This window comes from Vulpes vulpes, chromosome 9 (genome assembly GCF_048418805.1).
Source record: "Vulpes vulpes isolate BD-2025 chromosome 9, VulVul3, whole genome shotgun sequence".
In the NCBI taxonomy this organism is placed as follows: Eukaryota; Metazoa; Chordata; class Mammalia; order Carnivora; family Canidae; genus Vulpes; species Vulpes vulpes.
In genome coordinates this window covers 100,660,309-100,683,383 of record NC_132788.1, presented here as the reverse complement: position 1 = coordinate 100,683,383, position 23,075 = coordinate 100,660,309, and the positions used below count along the sequence as shown (strand labels likewise).

Genomic DNA, 23,075 nt, shown 5'->3' with positions numbered 1-23,075 from the left:
TTGACATTAGCACTGAATAAATTAATTATTTAATCAAGCCAAATAACAAATGCAGTGATCACTGGTTCTGGGCTAAGTTGAATTGGCTCTCAGGTGATGATGGATCCATGCTCTTGGCTTCCATTCTCTCTGACACTGCCATCCACAGTCCTCTGGGGTGTTGGACTCACCTGGCTAGAGTGTCTGACAGGAAGGTTACTTTGTGGAAGTCTGACTTCCTCCCTGGATGGCAGATGATAGGGACTCAAGCTCTGTCCTCAGTGGGGGCAGCAGGAAGGAGTGAAGCATCAGTCCCCAGCCAGAATTGGGATGCAGAACAAACAGACAAGATGCATGGCCCTTCCTGTCCAAGGTTACAGGGGTAGAGGGATTAGAGATGAGGAGGTATTTACAGCTCCCTGTGTCTGCTCATTAGACAGATTTCCCTCTTGTGACTCCAACCTCTAAGCACATGATTCCCAAGTGGAAAATTCATCTGGACAGAAAGGATATTTTCCTAATGAATCCCAGTTCCCAAAAGACTAGGTGAGAGGTCAAATCAATCCAGTTTTAGGTTTTTTTTTTCTTACCCCTTTCCTTTGACTTTACTCTCATCTCGATGTGTGAAATCCTAGCACCTTATCTCAGCTCTGAGTTATAATGTTCTCCAAGTCTAAGAATGAGGACTCAGCTGGATTAGGTCTCTTTATCTTCAAAGCATTAACTTGTGGTGGGGAACTGTGTGGGGGCTATCTTTATTCTTCTTTTCGGTAAAGCAGAGAAATAGATTTTTCTGGTAATAAACCTTGGCCACTACACACATTAGCTTCAATACAGATTTGCTGTTATCATTAGGTATTTCTTACTTTATACAAGTTAGGTGCTGTTACTTCTTCCTTTGTCATGAAATAGCTATTTATTATAACAGATGTGTTTAGATCTTTTCATATATTATAAAATGAGCTTCACATCTCATATGGATTGTTTGATTTAATTCTATAAACATCTTCTCCCTGAGGAAGTACATTTATGAACTCCAATCTACATTGTTGACGTGGTGCTTGGTACAGTCTTGTGATTTTTCCACATTTAATATCCAAGTTTGTGATGGGCCTTCAGTGTCATTCTGTCAGGATGCTTCTAGTTCTCAAGCTCTGGGACAGTGGCTCTCAACCAGAAATGAATTTGCCCTGGAGATGTCTGGTAATGTGTGAACTTATATTGTTGAACACGTATAATACAATGGAAAGCACTCCCCAAATTCTATCCTGTCACAAATGTCAACCATAAAAGGTGAGAAACCCACCTACACCAGCATCAATGAGCCTGTGAATCCACATGGATTCCACTACAAATGCAGAATCTGATCACTGGTCCTGGTGGCTCTGTGATTCTGCTTTTCTAACAAGTCCCCAGTGATGTTGATGTGCAGATCCTGGTGTTAAGAGTTCGTGAGTTGGGTAGTCAGGGCCAGGGTCTCCAACAAGAAAATATGGAGTCAGGAGAGCTAACATAAAATAGCACTGAGATCCTGTTTTTCAGCTTAGGTTGGCACACTGATATTCTTCTTTGCACCCCTTGCAGAAATAACTTATGCAAAAGGTCCTATAATAAGACAATTAACCACATACATTTGTCAACATCATGGGCAAGTGGCAGGCAGGACATAAGCCCCCAGATGTCAGAAAAAAAGACTATCTTTTGGGTTTTCCGAATAGAGTATCATATCATCTACAAAGACTGAGATTTTGTCTTCTTTGCTAATTTGGATGTGTTTGTTTCTTTTTGTTGTCAGACTTCTGAGGCAAGATTTCTAATACTATGTTGAGCAAGAGTGGCAAGAATAGACATCGCTGTCACGTCCTGACCTTAGGGGAAAAGCTCTCAGTTTTTGAAAAACTTGGCCATATTAGCTGTGGGTTTTTCATATATGGCTTTTATGATATTGAGGTTTGTTCTCTCTGTCTTTACAGTGTGAAAACTTTTAATCAAGCAAGGATGCTGTACTTTGTCAAATGCTTTTTATGCATCTATTGAGAGGATCATATGGTTCTTGTTCTTTCTTTTATTAATGTAGTGTATCACATTGATTGATATTGAACCACATTGACAGCCCAGTACATCCCAGTTGGTTGTGGCAAACAATTCTTTTAATGTATTATTGGATCTTATTGGCTGGTGAGAATTTTGGCATCCATGTTTGTGAGAGATATTTGTCTGTAATTCTCCTTTTGGGTGGGTTTTTTTGGTCTGGTTTGGGGGTCAAGGTAATGCTGGCCTCATAGAAAGAGTTCGGAAGTTTTCCTCCTATTTCTAGTTTTTGAGACAACTACAGAAGAATAGGTATTAATTCTTTAAATGTTTGGTAGAATTCCCCTGGGAAGCCATCTGGACCTGGGCTTCTGTTTGTGGGGAGAGTTTTGAGTACTGTTTCAATTTCCTTCCTGGTTAAAGGTCTGTTCCGATCTATTTCTTCCTGTTTCAGTTTTGGTAGCTTATACCGGTCTAGGAATGCATCCACCCCCAAAATTGTTAAGACTCATACAAGAATTCAGCAAAATGGCAGGATATAAAATCAATGCACAGAAATAAGTTGCATTTCTATACACTAAGATGAGACAGAAGAAAAATAAACGAAGGAGTCAATCCCATTTATAATTGCACCAAAGCCATAAGATATCTAGGAATAAACCTAACCAAAGAGATAAAGGATCTATATTCAGAAAACTATAGAACACTCATGAAAGAAATTGAGGAAAATACAAAGAAATGGGAAAAACTTTCCATACTCATGGAATGGAAGAACAAATATTGTTAAAATGTCTATGCTGCCTAGAGCAATCCACACATTCAATGCAATCCCTGTCAAAATACCAACAGCTTTTTTTCACAGAGCTGGAAGAAATAATTCTAAACTTTGTAGGGAACCAGAAAAGACACTGAATAGACATAGGAATGTTGAAAAAGTGAAAGAAAAGCTGATGGCATCACAAAGCTGGACTTCAAATTGTATTACAAAGCTTTGATCATCAAGACAGGATGATCCTAGCACACAGAAAGATGCATAGATCCAAGAAACAGAATAGAGAACCCAGAAATGGACCCTCAACTCTATGTTTAACTCATCTTCAACAAAGCAGGAAAGAATATCCAATGGAAAAAGGACAGTCTCTTCAATAAATGCTTTTGGGAAAATTCACAGTTATTTTTAAGTATTCTTTATTATTGGACATATAGGCTATCTCACACTGGAATCCATTCATTATTGTTCTCAGATCTTTTCCTGATGTCTGTTTTATGTTCAGAGGATTAATATAATTGGTCTTTTAGAAATCACTGCTATTTTATATTTTTTCTACAAGTTCATTTTAGTCATTTCATTTTCCGCAAGTTCACTCACTTTATGCCAACAAGTTCTAGGCATTAAGATAGAAATTTAATGTTATTTTCCTTCTAACTAAGAACAAATTCTCCAAGCACCGTTTATTGCCAAAACCTCGATTTCCTCATTGGTTTTGATTCCATTTTTATAATATAACATTTTTTTGCCTTGTAGGATTTGTGTTTTTCTATACTCCTATCTTGATACCAATTTAGGCTTAGGCATTTCACAAAATTTTGATAAACAGAAGTTTATTGCACATTTTAATCATGAACAGAGGTTAGGTTACCTTACTAATATGGATTCTGTACTATTCCTAGTGACAGGACACTGATTTGATAGGGGTGGCAATATACTCAGATTAAAACACCAAAATATGGGTGATCATGTGCCTTGGCTGTTGCTCTTGTAACCACCAATCACAGATTTAGTGGCTTAAAAAAAAATACAAAGTTCTGCAGATCAGAAGTTCAAAATGAGTCTCCCTGAAATAAAAAGTTGTCTGCAGGGCTGTATTCCTTCCTAGAGACTCTAAGGGGTTACCCACTAGGAGTCTTTTCTAAAGACCACCCTCATCCCTTGTCCCGCTCCTGCCCTCCATCTTCAATGCCTACAGTGCCTGGCTGAGTCTTTCCTGTGTCTCATCTCTTGGCCTCTTATTGCTGCCTCCATTCAAGGATGCTTGTGATTTCATTGGCTTCATATAGATAACCTCTATTTTGAAGTTGGGTGACTAGCAATCGTAAGTCTTTTGATAACTATAATTCCTTTTCTCTTATAATCTAATATATTAGCAGGTTCTGAGGATTGGGATGCAGACATTTTTGGAAGGCCATCATTATGTCTCACATCCCATGTTGCACAAATTTGCCCAAATCTATGCAAGCTGAAGTCTGTTAGTGGAGCTTCTAGGAAAACATATGTTTTTCCTAATGAAAAAAATATTGCCCCAAATGGTGAAATAGGAGTTTTCTTACATCTTTTTCCCCAAAAGTACCACTTTTGACAGTAATTAATGTTTGAGAGTACCTTTGGGGAAGTTCAGGGATCTTACTAAGAATCTCAAGTCCAAAATTGGTGCAAACAATACTCAATATTGACACATTAAAGAGAGTAAGAGGAACAACTGACCCACATACCCTCTATCACAACACAGCATGGTCAGTACAACAGATCTTCTCAGCCAGAGACTTCTCCTGGGGATGAATGTGAGTGTATGAGTGAACACCTGGCTTCCCAGCTGGGCAGGATGCTGCCAGTGACACCCACTGCATTCCCAACCCACCTAGAAAACTGTCTCAGAGGCAGAGGAAACCTGGACTTACTTCCTGTCCTAAAAGAAACTTTTTTTGGCGTCGTTATGAGCAGAGGAAATGTGGAACTTAGATGGTCACAATAGTCCCTATAGATGGAGCACCTACTCTGTGCCACGGAATTTCCTGTGAACTGTAAAATTTACTAGTTCTCAGACTGAATCCTTAGATGGAATTTCTTCAGTTTACAGATAGGGGAACAAAGACTTGCAAGGTTCTTTTCCTGTCATCAGGAAAAAGAGACACCTGTAAATTGTATGACCACCTAAAGTCAGATCTGAGGTGGGTGAGGGGATTCTGGGAGAAGAAGAACACACCTGATGCTGACACTGGACCACAGCCTTTCCACGCAAAAATATCACATACCAAGACAGGCAACATCCATGCATGGGAGCTAGTTACAGATGCAGACTCTTTGGGCCACCCTAGACATGCCAAATTAGTAGTAGCACTTCCCAAGCTATGACAATCAAAAATTTCTCCAGATGTTTTCAAGTGTCCTTTGGAGGCAGAATCTTCCCTGGTTGAGAACCACTGGCCTATTTGTTGCATTCCAGTCAAAACATATTGGTTCATAGTGACCCAGTTCATACTTCTGGTTAAATACTCAATGCTTCCAAGTCACATTTCTACAAATGTGGAATGAGGCTTATAATTTTACGGTCCTCATAGAATGGCTATTGCAAAAATAAGTGAGACAATCTTATAATATTCAAAGCTCAGCCCATAGTGCATTAAAAGGTCTAAATAGATCTCTTATAATACCAAATGTTTTATAAGTGAAGGACTAAATGTCAACTTTTAAGGTGTATTAAAAACAGTATAGACTCCTAATTGACTTGTCAAAAGAATTATGAATCCAAGGATTATTGTACCCATTATTTTATAGCAATGAAATACTTTTTTTGTTGGAGAAGAAAGATCAGTTTTCTAGAGCTATCAGGAGTTGTGCTCCCACCTCAAGTCAATGGTTTGCAGACCCAGGGACATGGTCAAGACAGATTCCTCAGTCTTAGATTTGGAAAAAAAATTCACTCAGGGTTGTGGAAGTGTTCACTGTTAAAGTTCTGGAAGCCAAGCAAGTGCAGGGAGGAGTAGTAAACATTGGATGCATCTGAATTCTAAGCTGGTCTCTTGGGAACAGAGAATCTACAGGAAAAAATTTCATTCTGTCCAGATAAGTTCCCATGAGGAAAGGTGCTCACGGGTTGGAGTAATAATGGGAAATGTGTGTAGTGAGCAGGGATAGGAAACATAGACTGCAAACAGAAGGAGCTATAAATATCTCCTCTGCTGCAGCCCTTGGCCTTATTCAGACTTGAGCTGGAGGAGACATTTATTTTTATTTTTTTTATCGGAGTTCAATTTGACAACATATAACATAACACCCAGTGCTCATTCCACCAAGTGCCCCCTCATTGCCCATCACCCAGTCACCCCAACACCCTGCCCACTTCCCTTTCCACTACCCCTTGTTCATCTCCCAGAGTTAGGTGTCTCTCATGTTTTGTCACCTTCACTGATATTTTCACTCATTTTCTCTCCTTTCCCTTTCACTAATTTTTAATTTCCCCAAATGAATGAGACCATATAATGTTAGTCCTTTTCCGATTGACTTATTTCACTCAGCATAATACCCTCCAGATCCCTCCACATAGAAGCAAATGGTGGGTATTTGTCATTTCTAATGGCTGAGTAATATTCCATTGTATACATAGGCCACATCTTCTTTATCCATTCATCTTTCGATGGACACCGAGGCTCCTTCCACATTTGGCTATTGTGGACATTGCTGCTAGAAACATTGGGGTGCAGGTGTTCCGGCCTTTCAATGCCCCAAGATCGCTAAAACTCATACAGCAATTCGGCAGTGTGGCAGGATACAAAACCAATGCCCAGAAATCAGTGGCATTTCTATACACTAACAATGAGACTGAAGAAAGAGAAATTAAGGAGTAAATCTCATTTACAATTGCACCCAAAAGCATAAGATACCTAGGAATAAACCTAACCAAAGAGGTAAAGAATCTCTACCCTAAAAACTAGAGAACGCTTCTGAAAGAAATTGAGGAAGACACAAAGAGATGGAAAAATATTCCATGCTCATGGATTGGAAGAATTCATATTGTGAAAAAGTCAATGTTACCCAGGGCAATTTACACATTTAATACAATCCCTATCAAAATACCATGGACTTTCTTCAGAGAGTTGGAACAAATCATCTTAAGATTTGTGTGGAATCAGAAAAGACCCCGAATAGCCAGGGGAATATTAAAAAAGAAAACCATAGCTGGGGGCATCATCATGCCAGATTTCAGGTTGTACTACAAAGCTGTGGTCATCAAGACAGTGTGGTACTGGCACAAAAGCAGACACATAGATCAATGGAACAGAATAGAGAACCCAGAAGTGGACCCTCAATTTTATGGTCAACTTATATTCAATAAAGCAGGAAAGACTATCCACTGGAATAAAGACAGTCTCTTCAATAAATGGTGCTGGGAAAATTGGACATCCACATGCAGAAGAATGAAACTAGACCACTCTCTTGCAACATACACAAAGATAAACTCAAAATAGATGAGAGATCTAAATGTGAGACAAGATTCCATCCAAATCCTAGAGGAGAACACAGGCAACACCCTTTTTGAACTTGGCCTATGACCATTTTGTGGCCATTTGCCACCCCCTGCATGGTCATCATGAAACCCACCTACTGTGTACTGTTGGTTCTGGTGGTCTGGATGATAAGTATCCTGAATTCCTTATTACAAAGCTTAATGGTGTTGTGACTGTCCTTCTGTAAAGAGGTGGAAATCTCCAACTTTTTCTGTGATGTCAAACAAATGGTTCAACTTGTCTATTCTGACCTTTCTTAATGACATGGTGATGTATTTAACAGCTGTGCTGCTGGGTGATGTCCCCTCACTGGGATCATTTATTTTTACTCTAAGATAGTTTCCTCCATACTTGGGATCTCATCATCCCAGGGCAGGTATAAAGCATTTTCCACCTGTGCATCTCACCTCTCCATTGTGTTCTTATTGTATTGTACAATCCTGTACCTTAGCTCTGCTGCTCCCAAAGGCTCCCTTTCAAGTGCTGTAGCCTCGGTGATGTACACAGTGGTCATACCCATGCTGAACCCCTTTATCTATAGCCTGAGGAACAGAGATATAAAGAGAGGTTTGAGTTGTAGGGGTTCCAGTGATGTAAGGACCAGTCATCCTGTAGCTGAAGACCCGCTCATGATTGGACCCCGAGACTAAGAGGCGGAGCAGCTTTATAGGGGCCAGTGGCCAATGGGATACGCAGATAGTTGCACAGTCATGTCGGTTCACCCGCAGGTGGCCAATTGAATTACATCTTACCCTATAGTATCCATTTGAGCTGGCCTATTGCTTTGGTCAGAATTGGCGCGCAATTTTGGCGGGCACAAAGCAGGGTTACATTGTTATGAGCCGATTTCCGATTAGGGTGTGCCCAGGGATTTGACTAGGGTGGGGCAGCGCCTTAAGCAATAAGCAGGTCGTGTGGGGGTGATACAGGAGGTGGCGGGTGCAGCACAAAATGGAGTTAGTCCTGCTCTGTTTGTCCAGAGGTAGGGGATTTTTGTTAAATTTCCTGGGTCTCACAGTATCTCTCACCCTTCTTAAGTGAGAATCAGTTATCTGTGTTCTAGATCCTACCGGTACCCACGCATCATTAGATTTTTTCCACTGAGTGAAATCATTGGAGTATAGTAATACACAATAACCTGCCTATGTAAAGGGTATGCTGTGGTTAATTAATGTATCTATACAAAAATGAAAAGTACATATTGCAAGTTTCTTTTCGTGCTTGATTTAAGACTATATATAAGGTTTAACTGGTTTGTTAGGGAATTATTAAAATTCAAGCATCCTGAGTATCATTTTCTGAAGGTAATGTGGGATTCTAAACATTACTTCAAGGCAGCCTGGGTGGCTCAGTGATTTAGCCTAGGCCTTCAGCCTAGGGTGTGATCCTGGAGACCCGGGATTGAGTCCCATGTTGGACTCCCTGCATGGAGCCTGCTTTCTCCCTCTGCCTATGTCTGTGCCTCTCTCTCTCTCTCTCTCTCTCTCTCTCTCTCTCTGTGTGTCTCTCATGAATAAATAAATAAAATTTTTAAAAAATAATAAAATAACAAACATAACTTCATATGGATATTGTGGGGAATGAATAAAATTTATGGAACTTCCTTTTTTACCTCAAAACATTTGAAAACATTTGAGGATAATGGTTGTATCTTGGGTATGTGTGTGTCTGTGTATATTTTCTTTCAAACAAGCTCACTCACGTGTACACACAGAGATGCATTTATGATTTCATCTTCTTTGTTGAAGGGAATCTTGAGAAAGCTGGAGAGGATAGCACTGAGAAGAATGAACTTTTGAATGTACGTGAAATATGATGCAGAAATACAAAGATGTAAATTACAAAGAGTGATATTAATTTTGATCCTGAGTTCCTTTCTCTATGTCATTGCCTCAACGGCCTCAGAGTCAGACCACACTCACCTTTATGTAAGAAGGATTTCACGTACCAGCTGGTGGGACAAAATATCTCCAAATCAATTTAATTTTTTTTCTACTTAATTGGGTTCCTAGAATGCAAATTGCTCTTATCCAAGCAAGATCCCCATTCTCTGTAGCTTCTTTATTTTTTTTCTGTAGCTTCTTTAATTCATTAAATTGTACACTCTAAATATGTAGTATACTGCATGTCATTATATTCCAATGATTTAATTAAGTGGGAAAATATCTATGCTGTGACTAAGGGAAGGATCTAGAGCACAGGTAGCTGAATCTTCATTGAAGATTTGTGATAGAGCTCTTTTAACAGGGAAGGATAGCAAGTGTTATATGGATGTAGGAACAGTGGGATGAAATTCAAATAATTCACATGATAAGTTCATTTAATTTGTAAATAGAGGAATACCTTACATATAGAAACGTAGGAGCAAGAGCCCATAAATAGCTGAGACAGAAGAGCACTACAGCCACACATAACATCATGGATGAACCTTACAAACACAATAGTCATTCATACTTTACTTCAGACCCATGAGGACCCAAAAGATATCAGAAATGCTTCCCAGATGACAGGCACTGAGGGGGGCACTTGACAGGATGAGCACTGGGTGTTATGCTATACATTGGCACATCGAACTCCAATAAAAAAATATACCAAAAAGGAAAAGAAATGTTTCCCAGAATATAATGCCATTTGATTGTAAAGGCATTATTAATAAGGAGAACAAAGGCAAGAGAAATTTAACTAAAAGTCAATTTCCCTACAACTTGAAGCCCACTGGTAAATCCTGGAGACATGCAGACCATCACACTCCTCCAGGAACTCATAGCTTCCTTAAATTTTATTTTTTATTAGAGACCAAAATTGAGATTATCTTGACAATAGGCCACTCTCACATTCAGCATACAGAAATTACTTAGAAATTCACATTAGCTCTACCTCTCTCCATCCACAAACTTCAAGGTACAGAATCATTCTCTCCTACAACCCTGGTACAGCTCTTTCTGCCCACAGGTTCTGTCCCCATGCTATAATAAAAGCACCTTATTGCAACCATATAAATGTCTCAAGAATTCTTTCTCGACCATTGTGCTCAGCCACCCTGCATCAGTATGATATCCCATTTGACAATGCCTACCTGTCACAGAGCAAGAGCTGACTGACACAATAATCCATGCAAACATTCATGAAGAAGTTAGAATATGTGCTGCTTTTTATTTGTGGCATATGACCTGACAAACAGACATGATCATTCTATTAGTCAAGTTTCTTTGCAATTACTTTATAAACAAGTGACTATATGGGGGCTCCCTTCAAAGTCACTGGGAGAGTTTGAACAACATGCACATTTGTGCAGAAGAACTGATAATCCTGAACCACACGACCAGCAGGATATCCAGCTCTCCTGTGAAGCATTCCCGTGGAAGAAATTTCTAAGTGGAAAGGAGGCATAAAATGGATGATACTAATATTGTTCATTCACCATTTCTTAACGTTTGTGACAAATATTAGGAAAAGGGAGTTATTTTGTGGAACAATAGAGAGAATCATATTAGCAGGCAGCACTGGATGTTTTCAAATAGAAACAGGAAGACAATTTGGTAATAAAACATTCAAGATGGCAAACCACAATGAGATACCACCTCACACCAGTGAGAATGGGGAAAATTAACAAAGCAGGAAACCACAAATGTTGGAGAGGATGTGGAGAAAGGGGAATCCTCCTGCACTGTTGCTGGGAATGTGAACTGGTGCAGCCACTCTGGAAAACTGTGTGGAGGTTCCTCAAAGAGTTAAAAATAGACCTGCCCTACAACCCAGCAATTGCACTGTTGGGGATTTACCCCAAAGATACAGATGCAATGAAACGCCGGGACACCTGCACCCCAATGTTTATAGGAGCAATGTCCACAATAGCCAAACTGTGGAAGGAGCCTCGGTGTCCATCGGAAGATGAATGGATAAAGAAGATGTGGTTTATGTATACAATGGAATATTCCTCAGCCATTAGAAACGACAAATACCCACCATTTGCTTCGACGTGGATGGAACTAGAGGGTATTATGCTGAGTGAAGTAAGTCAATCGGAGAAGGACAAACATTATATGGTCTCATTCATTTGGAGAATATAAAAAATAGTGAAAGGGAATAAAGGGGAAAGGAGAAAAAAGGAATGGGAAATATCAAAAAGGGAGACAGAACATGAAAAACTCTTAACTCTGGGAAACGAACTAGGGGTGATGGAAGGGGAGGAGGGCAGGGGGTGGGGGTGACTGGGTGACAGGCACTGAGGTGGGCATTTGATGGGATGAGCACTGGGTGTTATTCTATATGTTGGCAAATTGAACACCAATAAAAAATAAATTTATAAAAATAAAAAAAAATATTAAAACGTTCAAGATACTAAACAATCCTTCACTTCAATGAATAAACCCCTCAGTTGTGGACTGCAATCTTCCATGCTTCTACAAATACATGAACAGCATGAACTCTGATGTAAAATAAAGCAAAATAAGAAAAAATGAATATTTGTGTAGTAACAAAATGAAGGTTTTTAAATTTTGCTTCACCATATTTATGGTCATCCTCACACTAATTACATATCAGGTCTATCTGTTTATTCAAATTTTTCTTTCCATATAGACTCCACTGGGACATACATGTTTGCTAATCAGTGTTTGCCAGGGGCCATCATAGGCTTTCTCAAGGAAACTTGCTGAATCACAGAATAAAATCAGGAGACCAGTTAGGACTGATTAAGGTTTTTATTGTAATGTAAATGCCTGACATTAAACTATTGACCCTGAGGCATCCATCTCAAAGACAATAAGGTCAGTAAACATATTGTCAAGTGCTGGACACAATTAACAGATTAAGATTTAGGATGCTCCCAGCCATGAAGTACCTCTTCAGAAAGCCCTGGGTAAACTAGATACTGACACATGAGTGACCCTACTTTCCCCATCAGCACCCAAATCCTACTCATATAAAATTGTCCTTTAAAGTGTGAACCCACAAACCCCTGAACACTCTGGCCATGGACCCCAATGAAGTCTGATCCCTCAGCATGGCTCTCTCTCACTCCCTCTCAATACCCATGTCTCGCCTTCTGAGACCTCCCCTAATGGTCTTTGGCATCCCAAGTGCCCTCCAGGTCCTGTAAAGAATAAACCTTGTTTTGTTAGAATTTTCAGGTGGGTGTTGATGAGGCCTGTCTCACAGTCACAGTAAGAGCCCAAGGACAAGTCCAGCCACAGCAGGAGCTCTGGTCAGAGAAGTATCTGTAGGAATGTCCATAAGCACATGGGTGCAAGGGAGTGACCAGGATTTCTAAGCCTGAGCATGCTTGTCAGTAGCCTGAGATGTAAAAGGACCAGTCCTTTTGGAGTCCACATCATCAGAAAGAGGAGTGAAGGTAATGGTGGAAGAGACTGACAGACTTGAGGTAAAAACTGTGGTTCTGTATTCTCATCTACAATAAAATTATGTGAAGGCCTTAATGGCCAATGTAGTATCTTCCATATGAAGAAAACAACTCATGATTAGTCTTTTTGGGGGATCTAGAGAAAATTTACTTGGCATGGTTTAAGTCATATGAAATGAAATTATTTTTAAGAAATTTAATTTGCCCCATGTAAGATACAGAAATTTCTAGGCATTTGTGATCCAAGATTGGGGAAAACTTTAGGAATGTATGAAAATAGACAAAAGATAACCTGTGTATCAGACAGAGTAGAAGCTTAACAAAATGTATTACTTAAATGCATGAAGTTGAATTCAAACAAATGGAAATTCCAGGAAATAAATGGAAAGAACAGATTCCATATCCCCAGTCTAATCAAAGAATGGCAGTTCCTGACTCTGAGGCTGTGAGCCCTGCAATCATGGGCACTTCTTCAGCCCCAGGACGATTGGCCCTTACATCACTGGAACCCCAAAGATTCTTTTCAGAGCTCTTTTTATGTCTCTGTTCCTCAGACTATAAATGAAGGGGTTCAGCATGGGTGTGACCACTGTGTACATCACTGAGGCCACTGCACTTGAGTGGGAGCTCTGGGGAACAGCAGAGCTAAGGTACACTCCTAGGACTGTACAATAAAATAAGAACACAACCGAGAGGTGAGACGTACAGGTGGAAAATGCCTTATACTTGCCCTGAGCTGATGAGATCCGAAGTATGGCGGAAACTATCTTAAAATATGAGTAAATGATCCCAGCAAGGGGACCACCAGCCAGCAGCACAGCTGCCAAATACATCAGCATGTCATTAAGAAAGGTGCTTGAACAGGCAAGTCGGACCACCTGATTAATTTCACAGAAAAAGTGGGAGATTTCCACCTCTCTGCAGAAGGATAGCTGCAACACCATTAAGCTTTCTAATAAGGAATGCAGGACACTGATGATCCAGGACACCAGAACCAACAGCACACAGAGCTGGGAATTTATGATGACTGTGTAGTGCAGGGGGTGACAGATGGCCACAAACCTGTCATAGGCCATCACAGCTAGGAGAAAGTCATCCCACCCTGCAAAGAGTAAGAAAAAGTATATTTGAGTGACACAACCTGCATAGGTAATAACTTTGCTCTGAGTCTGGATGTTTTGGAGCATTTTGGGGACGGTGGTGGATATGGAACAGATGTCTACAAAGGACAGGTTGGCGAGGAAGAAGTACATGGGGGTGTGGAGGTGGGGGTCAGAGGTGACAGCCAGGATGATGAGCAGGTTTCCAAACACAGTGATCAGGTACATGGAGAGGAAAAGCGCAAATAGGAGGGGCTGTAGTTCTGATTCCTCTGATAATCCCAGAAGAAGAAACTCTGGAATTTGTGTATCATTTCCCGGTTCCATGTGGTGGTAAGGACTACAAGGGAAGAAAAAAAATAACATAACAAATTTTAAACAAATGGGCTCCTTTTTATTTATTCATTGCCCTTTATTTTTTTCTTTTTTTTTCAAGTTTTTATTTCAATTCCAGTTAATTAACCTACAGTGTAATATTCATTTCAGGTGTACAGTATAGTGATTCAAACTTTGATACAACAGGCAGTGCTCCTCACAAATGCCCTTCAACCCTATCACCTATTTCACCTATCCCTCCACCACCACCTCTCTGGTAACCAGAAATGTGTTCTCTATAGTTAAAAGTCGGCTTCTTGCTTTCTCTCTCTCTCTCTCTCTCTCTCTCACTCTCTGTTTTCCCTTAGCTCATTTGTTTTGTTTCCTTAAATTCTACACATGAGGGCACCTGGGTGGCTCACTGAGTTTGGTGTCTGCTTTCAGCTCAGGTCATGATTCTGGAGTCCCAGGATCAAGTCCCACATCTGACTTCCCTGCTCAGTGGGGAGTCTACTTCTTCTACCTGTCACCTTGTTCCCACTCTCTCTCTCCCTCCCCCTCATTCTCAAATAAATAAATAAAATCTTTAAAAAATTCTACACAGGAGTGAAATCATATAGTACTCGTATTACTCTGATTTATTTTGCTTAGCTTAATACTCTCTAGCTCCATTTGTTTCATTCCAAATGGCAAGATTTTATTCTGTATTATGAATTAATAATATTCATGTAATATTACCATATATTTTATATATATATATATATATATATATATATATATATACACACACACACACACACACACACACATATATATATATCACATCTTCTTTATCCATACCTTTTATTGGCTGACACTTGGGTGTTTTTATAGTTTGGCTATTGTAGATAATGCTGCTAAAAACATTGGGGTGCATGTATCCATTTGAATTAGTATTTTTTTATTCATTGGGTATATACTTAGCAGTGCAATTGCTGGATCATAGGGTCATTCTATTTTAACTTTTTGGAGAACCTGCATACTGTTTTCCTGGGTGACTACACCAGTTTGCATTCTTACCAACAGGGCAAAAAGGTTCCACTTTCTCCACATCTTCACCAACAGCTGTTATTTCTTGTGTTGTTGATTTTAGCCATTCTGACAGTTGTGAGGTGATGCCTCATTGTTTTTTTTTTTTTTTTTGCCTCATTGTATTTTTGATTTGTACCAAATGGGCACTATTAACAGAATTACATGGTAGAATTTATATTTTGCTATGAAGAAAGAAATACCTATTTTTTATAGATCTGATCCCATTTAATGGATGTCCCCTGACATCTTTAATTAGGAATTCCTATCCATTCAGCCTTTTTCCTAAGAAGGCACTTAATACAGTTTTATTTGGAAATGCTTTATTGCATTTGAGCAATATATGCTGAGTACTGATGTCTTTTGGACAAAGAAGCATCGGGTACTAAGAAAGAACAGTTCATACCTCCTTTATCTTTTTTTTATTTTATTTAAAAAAATTTTTTTTATTATTATTATTTATGATAGTCATACAGAGAGAGAGAGAGAGGCAGAGACACAGGCAGAGGGAGAAGCAGGCTCCATGCACCGGGAGCCTGACGTGGGACTCGATCCCAGGTCTCCAGGATCGCGCCCTGGGCCAAAGGCAGGCGCCAAACAGCTGCACCACCCAGGGATCCCCTCATACCTCATTTAGATAAATACCTAGGAGTTCAATAGCCGGATCATAGGCTGTTCTATTTTTGACTTTTTGAGAGACCTCCATGTTGTTTTCCAGGGTAGCTGTACCAGTTTGCATTCTCACCGACAATGCAAGAGGGTTCCTCTTTCTCTGCATCCTTGCCACCATCTGTTGTTTCCTGTGTTGTTAATTATAGCCATTCTGATGCTGTGAGGTGATATCTCAATATAATTTTGATTTTATTTCCATGATGAAGAGTGATGTTGAGCATTTCTTCATGTGTCTGTTGGCCAGTTGTAGGTCTTCTTTGGAGAGATGTCTGTTCATGTCTTCTGCTCATTTATTAACTGGATTATTTGTTTTTGGGGTATTGAGTTTGATAAATTCTTTATAGATTTTAGATACTAACCTTTTACTAGACATGTCATTTGGAAATATCTTCTCCCTTTATATAGGTTGCACTATTAGGTATTTACCCAAAGGATACAAAAAAACTAATTCAAGGTATACATGCACCCTGATGTTTATAGCAATATTATCAACAATAGCCAAACTATTGAGAGAGCCCAAATGTCCATAGAATAATGAATGGATAAAGAAGATGTGGTATAGGAACGCCTGGGTGACTCAGTGGTTGAGCGTCTGCCTTTGGCTCAGGGCGTGATCCCAGGATCCCAGGATCAAGTCCCACATCAGGCTTCCTGCATGGAGCCTGCTTCTCTCTCTGTCTATGTCTCTGCATGTCTTTCATGAATAAATAAATAAAATCTTTAAAAAAAGATGTGAGATATGCATGCAATGGAATATTACTCATCCATATAGAAATCTTGCCATTTGCAATGATGTAGTTGGGTATAGTATGCTAAGTGAATAAATCAGTCAGGGAAACAAACATCATATGATTTCTCTCATGTGTGGAATTTAAGAAACAAAAAACCCCAAACATAGCAAGGGAAAGCAAGAGAGCCAAATGAGGAAATAGACTCTTAACTATAGAGAACACACTGAGGGTGGCTGGAGGGAGGTGGGTGGGGAGATAGGTGACACAGATGGTAGGGATGAAGGAGGTCGCTTGTGGTGTGAGCCCCTGGTTTTTCATGGAATTGCTGAATCACTAAATTCTACCCATGAAATTAATATTGCACTGCATGTTAACTAAGTGGAATTTATTTTTTTTGAACTTTGTCTTTTTTTATTTTTTATTTTTTTAATTTATCTTTTATTGGTGTTCAATTTGCCAACATACAGAACAACACCCAGTGCTCATCCCGTCAAGTGCCCACCTCAGTGCCCATCACCCATTCACCCCCACCTCCCGACCCCCTCCCCTTCCACCACCCCTAGTTCGTTTCCCAGAGTTAGGAGTCTTCATGTTCTATCTCCCTTTCTGATATTTCCCACTTATCACAGTATGTCAGATGGTGACAGGTGCCATGAAGGAATGGATGGGGAGATGCTAAGTTTTAATAGGGGTCTAGGGTGACCTATAGGGTGACATTTTAACCGAGGCTTCCAGAGAGACTAAGCAGGAAGCAGGAGGATATCTGGAGGAGGTATGTGTCCTGCAGGGCAAACAGAGCAAAGGCCCTGCACAAGGCCCTTACTTCAGATATACCAGTCTCAGAATGAAGTCAGTGAGAGGGGATGAGCAAGAAGGAGACAGATGAGAGGTGGTGGAAGAGAAAGTTGAGGAACAATGTGCCTTTCCTGCCACTGATGAGACTTCAAGACACAGGGAGTCCTTCCCTCACATGGTGTTCTTTGCATTTTACTAATTATGTTCCAAGGAATTCTATAAATAGAAGTAGATCCTTTCCTTTTTTTCCATCCATTTTTTTAACATTATAGAATTTAAGAGTCACATATTGGAGTATATGAAATTGGGTACCATTGCCCTGAGATCTGCTCATGCCCCACAACACACAAGTATACAACCAAACGTACACAGCGCCTTCACACATACCACCCCCCAAACACACAGTGTGCTCTGGCCTCCTGCCACTGGGTTACTATCATGCATTTCTCACTCTCAGCCACAATAATTTTGAAAGAAATGATAAGAGGCAAGCTGTCAATATCTGATTACCTTTACCCTGAAGAACGTATAAATGTACTTAAATTCTAGTTAATAAGCCATCTGTGGACATGGAAACACAGGGCTCCATTTTATTTTATTTTATTTTTTATAATAAATTTATTTTTTATTGGTGTTCAATTTGCCAACATACAGAATAACATCCAGTGCTCATCCCGTCAAGTGCCCCCCTCAGTGCCCATCACCCATTCACCCCCACCCCCCGCCCTCCTCCCCTTCCACCACCCCTAGTTCGTTTCCCAGAGTTAGGAGTCTTTATGTTCTGTCTCCCTTTCTGATATTTCCCACACACTTCTTCTCCCTTCCCTTCTATTCCCTTTCACTTATATTTATATTCCATTTTAAAATGATCTCTTTGTGTCCTGTATTTAAAGAAACAGAAAAAAGTGGAACCCAAAACACATAGAGGAAAGAAATGGACAAAGAGGGTAAAAGATATCTAACAAGCTCAGGCAGTCCCTGAGAGACTGTGATGAGCAGAAAGTTTCCCTGGTTCTGGCAGCCCCAGTTCACATCTCTTTGCTGCCCAGAATAATTAACAAAGCAGGAAAAGACAACGTATCTAAACAAGAAAGGAGTCGTATTTTTATGATGTCAAGATATTTTACTGATGGAATATCCCTCTAAAAAATGTGCAAAGGGAATAAACCTACATTTTACAACAGAAAATATACAATGTATGACAATAGAAGGGAATTTTTGAAAATGAAATAATGAACTTTTCTGAATGATTTTAAATGCAAAATTTTTGGAATCAGAAAGGCAGGTTTTGAATGTCAGATTTACCACAAATAAGCTGTTTGAACTTGGGAGAGACAACCAATCCATTCCAAATGTGAATATCCTTACTCAGGTAGTGGGGACAGCAGTACCCATCCTCCTAGGATGGCAGACAGTGGTCATCAGTACATGTAAATAGCTTACAACATAGTTCTTTCCTGTGAGTAAAGCAGTGATTATCACTAGTGAAGTGACTTGGCTGAGTTTCTTCTACCTCACAAATGTCTCCACCATTTCCATATCTCTTGTTAATGAAGTATTACAAAGTAAAGCAGTTAGCATATCTCCTTTTGCATATTAAATACAATTTCTTATGTGAATACTCAATGTGAAAGAAAATTCTGAGAAATGTATGTCTCATGAACGATGCTGTTAGCTGCCTGCATAGGTCTGGGGCTTTCTATACAGAACATGCTCGCAAACACCATCTTAAAAAGTTCATCACACACATCCCCAAGCTTAACACTAATTTCCTACTCCCCTTGGCTGCAAAACTCATTTCATATATTCTAATCTCACTAGAACCATTTTATGTACTCCAATCCCTTCTTTATCTCATCCAACTGGACTTCCATTCCCACCATATACTGTCAACAACGATGTCTGTATTGCTGAGCCCAATGGGCACTTCTCTTTTGAACACATTACATAAATTAATTATAAATGAGTCTCCTTAGGCTCATTTGACCACAGGAAATGCTCTCAGCTTTCATTCTCTCTGATCCTTTCTTGAAATACCTGCTGAGCATTCAGACTCACCTGGGAGGGGTCTATTGCATGAAGATCTCTGTGTGGAGGTCCAAATTCCTTCCCGGATGGTTAGTGATGGAGACCAAAGCTCTGTTTCCAGACAGGACAGCAGGAAGAAGTGAAGCATGAATCCTCCATCCAGACATAGGAAAAGAAAAATAACCACCATGCCTTGACCAGTCCAAGGCTTCACATGCTAAAGTTCTGCAGCAGAGAAGATATTTACAGCTCCCTATCTCTGCTCATTAGACACATTTCCATTGTTACTCCCATCTCAGAATACATCATTCCCCCTGGGCCACTGGTCTGGACAGAATGGAAAATCTTCCTGCTAATATTCTGTTCCTGGGAGACCAGATTAGAAATCAGGTGAAACCAGTTTTCATTTCTCATTTTCATGAACTTGACTGCTTTCCAGAAGTCTAACCTCCTTGTACTTTTTAACCTTGAGATGATATTGAATTTATTTAGCTGAGGATTTACTTTGCCATTTACAGCTTATTTTTAATAAATAAGCCATGTGATTCTCCTCATGTGTGGTTTTGAAAAAAAGTCTAAGTACCACCTTAGAGTCTGACATATATTCTAACTTTGATTCTTCAAAGGGAAAGATCCTGAGTTGACATCAAATATACCTCTGAAAAAGAGTTTTATTAGGCTGAATAATGTCCTCAAAATATTTCCACATCTTAACCTATAGAATCTTTGGATATGTCCTGTGTCATGGCAAGGGAACATTAAGGTTACAAATGCTATTAACATTGTTGTCAGCTGATGCTAGGATAAAGTTATTCTGATGAACAGATGGGCTCAATAGAACACAAGGGTCCTTCAAATGTGGAAGAAGGAGGCAGAAGACTCAGAGTCAAAGAAAGATTTTGAGGTTCTATGTCTGTCACTGGCTTTTTTCTCCTCTAGGATTTTGATGGATTCTTGTCTCACATTTAGATATTTCAACCATTTTGAATTTATCTTTGTGTGTGGTGTAAGAGAATGGTCTAGTTTCATTCTTCTGCACATGGCTGTCCAATGTTCCCAGCACCATTTGTTGAAGAGATTGTCTTTTTTCCAGTGAATAGTCTTTCCTGCTTTGTCAAATATTTGTTGACTATAGAGTTGAGGGCCCATTTCTGGGTTCTCTATTCTGTTCCATTGATCTATGTGTCTGTTTCTGTGCCAGTACCACACTGTCTTGATGATCACAGATTTGTAATACAGCTTGAAATCCAGCATTGTGATGCCCCTGGCATTGGTTTTCTTTTTTAATATTCCCCTGGGTCCTCAAGGTCTTTTCTAATTCTATACAAATCTTAAGATTATTCGTTCCAACTCTCTGAAGAAAGTCCATGGTATTTTGATAGAGATTGCATTGAATGTGTAAATTGCCCTGGGCAGCATAGACATTTTCACAATATTTATTCTTCCAATCCATGAGCATGGAATGTTTTTCAATCTCTTTGTATCTTCCTCAATTTCTTTCAGTAGTGTTCTGTAGTTTTTATTTTTATTATTTTTAAGATTTTATTTATTTGTTCATGAGAAACACACACAGAGAGAGAGAGAGAGAGAGAGAGAGAGAGAGAGGCAGAGACACAGGCAGAGGGAGAAGCAGGCTCCATGCAGGGAGCTGGATGGGGGATTCAATCCCAGCTCTCCAGGATCAGGCCCTGGGCTAAAGGCGGCACTAAACTGCTGAGCCACCAGAGCTGCCCCTCTGTAGTTTTTAGAGTATAGATCCTTACCTCTTTGGTTGGGTTTATTCCTAGATATCTTATGTTTTGGGGCAAAATTATACATGGGATTGATTACTTAATTTCCCTTTCTTCAGTCTCATTGTTAGTGTATAAAAATGCCACTGATTTCTGTGCATTGATTTTATATCTTGCCACATTGTGAACACAGGCAACAAACTTTTTGAACTTGGCCACAATAACTTCTTGCAAGATACATCTATAAAGGTAAAGGAAACAAAAGCAAAAGTGAACTATTGGGACTTAATCAAGATAAAGAGCTTCTGCACAGCAAAATAAACCATCAAAAAAACTAAAAGACAACCTACAGAACGAGAGAAGATATTTTCAAATGACATATCAGATCAAGGGCGAGTATCCAATATCTAAAAAAGAACTTATTAAACTCAACACCCAAGAAACAAAAAATCCAATCATGAAATGGGCAAAAGACATGAACAGACATTTCACCAAACAACACATACACGTGGCCAACAAGCACATGAGAAAATGCTCCGCATCACTAGCCATCAGGGAAATACAAATCAAAACCACAATGAGATACCACCTCACACCAGTGAGCGTGGAAAAAATTAATTAATAGGACAGGAAACAACAAATGTTGGAGAGGATTAGGGAAGGGGGAACCCTCTTGCACTGTTGGTGGGAATGTGAACTGGTACAATAACTCTGGAAAACTGTGTCCAATTTCCTCAAAAAGTTAAAAATAGAGCTACCCTACAACCCAGCAATTGCACTACTGGGCATTTACCCCAAAGATTCAGATGTAGTGAAATGCTAGGATACCTGCACCCCAATGTTCATAGCAGCAATTTCCACAACAGCCAAATTGTGAAAGGAGCCATGAGGTTCTCTGATAGATGAATAGATAAAGAAAATGTGGTCTATATATACAACAGAATATCACTCAGCCATCAGAAAGGACAAATACCTACCATTTGCTTTGATGTGGATGGAACTGGAAGGTATTATGCTGAGTAAAGGAAGTCAGTTGGAGGACAATCATCATATGGTTTCACTCATATGGGGAATATAAGAAATAGTGAAAGGAGTTATAAGGGAAAGGAGGGGAACTGAGTGGGAAAAATTAGAGAGGAAGATAAATAATGAGAGGGTCTTAACTCTGGAAAATGAACAAAGGGTTGTGGAAGAGGAGATGGGTGGCAGGTTGGGGTAACTAGGTGATGAGCACTGTGGAAGGCACTTGATGGATGAGCACTGGCTGTTACACTATATGTTGCCAAATCGACTTCAATAAAGACAAATAAAAAATAAAGGGCAACCAGCAGAAAGGGACAGAGATTGACTGGGCAAACGGAGACAGTAGGACAGCTGCTATTGTAGACTCAGAGAAATTTGTCCCCCTAGAGCATTCCAGGGGCTGCAGGAGGGTACTTGGTAATATATACAAATAAACACAATGCTAAGAACTGGTTTCCTTTAAAAAAAATGAAGATAAAGAGAGGGCACAACAGCCAAGTAATATAGGTGGCTCTAAAGCTGGATTAGGAAAAATAACATATTCACCCCCCAGATCTGCAGAATGAACTCTTCTCTGCTGACAGTGATTTTAGCCCAGGGAGGCCTATTTCAGACTCCTGACTTCCAGATATTTAAATGGATTTATATTTCTAATTAAAATATAACCCAAAATAAGGACAATAGGGACTGTCAGAAAACACACTGGTTTGTTTTAAGGCAGCAGCATGGTAATTTGTTACAACCACAATAACAATCTAACCAATACATTTATCCAAAGCACTTTGTTCAAGGGCAATGAATTCAGCCTTGGATCTTATTTATTTATATTCTCTTGAGTAAGGATATTTGGTGTTGAAATCCCACTTTAGGTAGAAAAAGCAATCTGAAGTCACTTTGGAGTTGTCCACCCCAATAGCTGGTACAAAAAAATCTCCCATGCCATGAGACCTATTGACTT

At 39.6% G+C, this 23,075-nt stretch overlaps 1 protein-coding gene and 1 pseudogene across 1 annotated transcript; one reads left to right on the top strand and one right to left on the bottom strand.

The window, feature by feature from the left end:
* Window positions 1-4,518: 4,518 nt before the first annotated feature.
* LOC112913220 (olfactory receptor 7A5-like) lies at window positions 4,519-7,943 on the top strand (annotated as a pseudogene).
* A 5,206-nt stretch (window positions 7,944-13,149) lies between these two features.
* On the bottom strand, window positions 13,150-14,082 carry LOC112913219 (olfactory receptor 7A17-like). The gene has a single exon (XM_025989820.1). It carries the CDS (start codon window positions 14,080-14,082, stop codon window positions 13,150-13,152), a length of 933 nt encoding a protein of 310 aa, XP_025845605.1.
* Between the last annotated feature and the right edge of the window lie 8,993 nt (window positions 14,083-23,075).

Bases quoted from the DNA above. Each gene is read 5' to 3' on its own strand.
- LOC112913219 (XM_025989820.1), bottom strand. From the start codon at position 14,082: ATGGAACCGGGAAATGATACACAAATTCCAGAGTTTCTTCTTCTGGGA.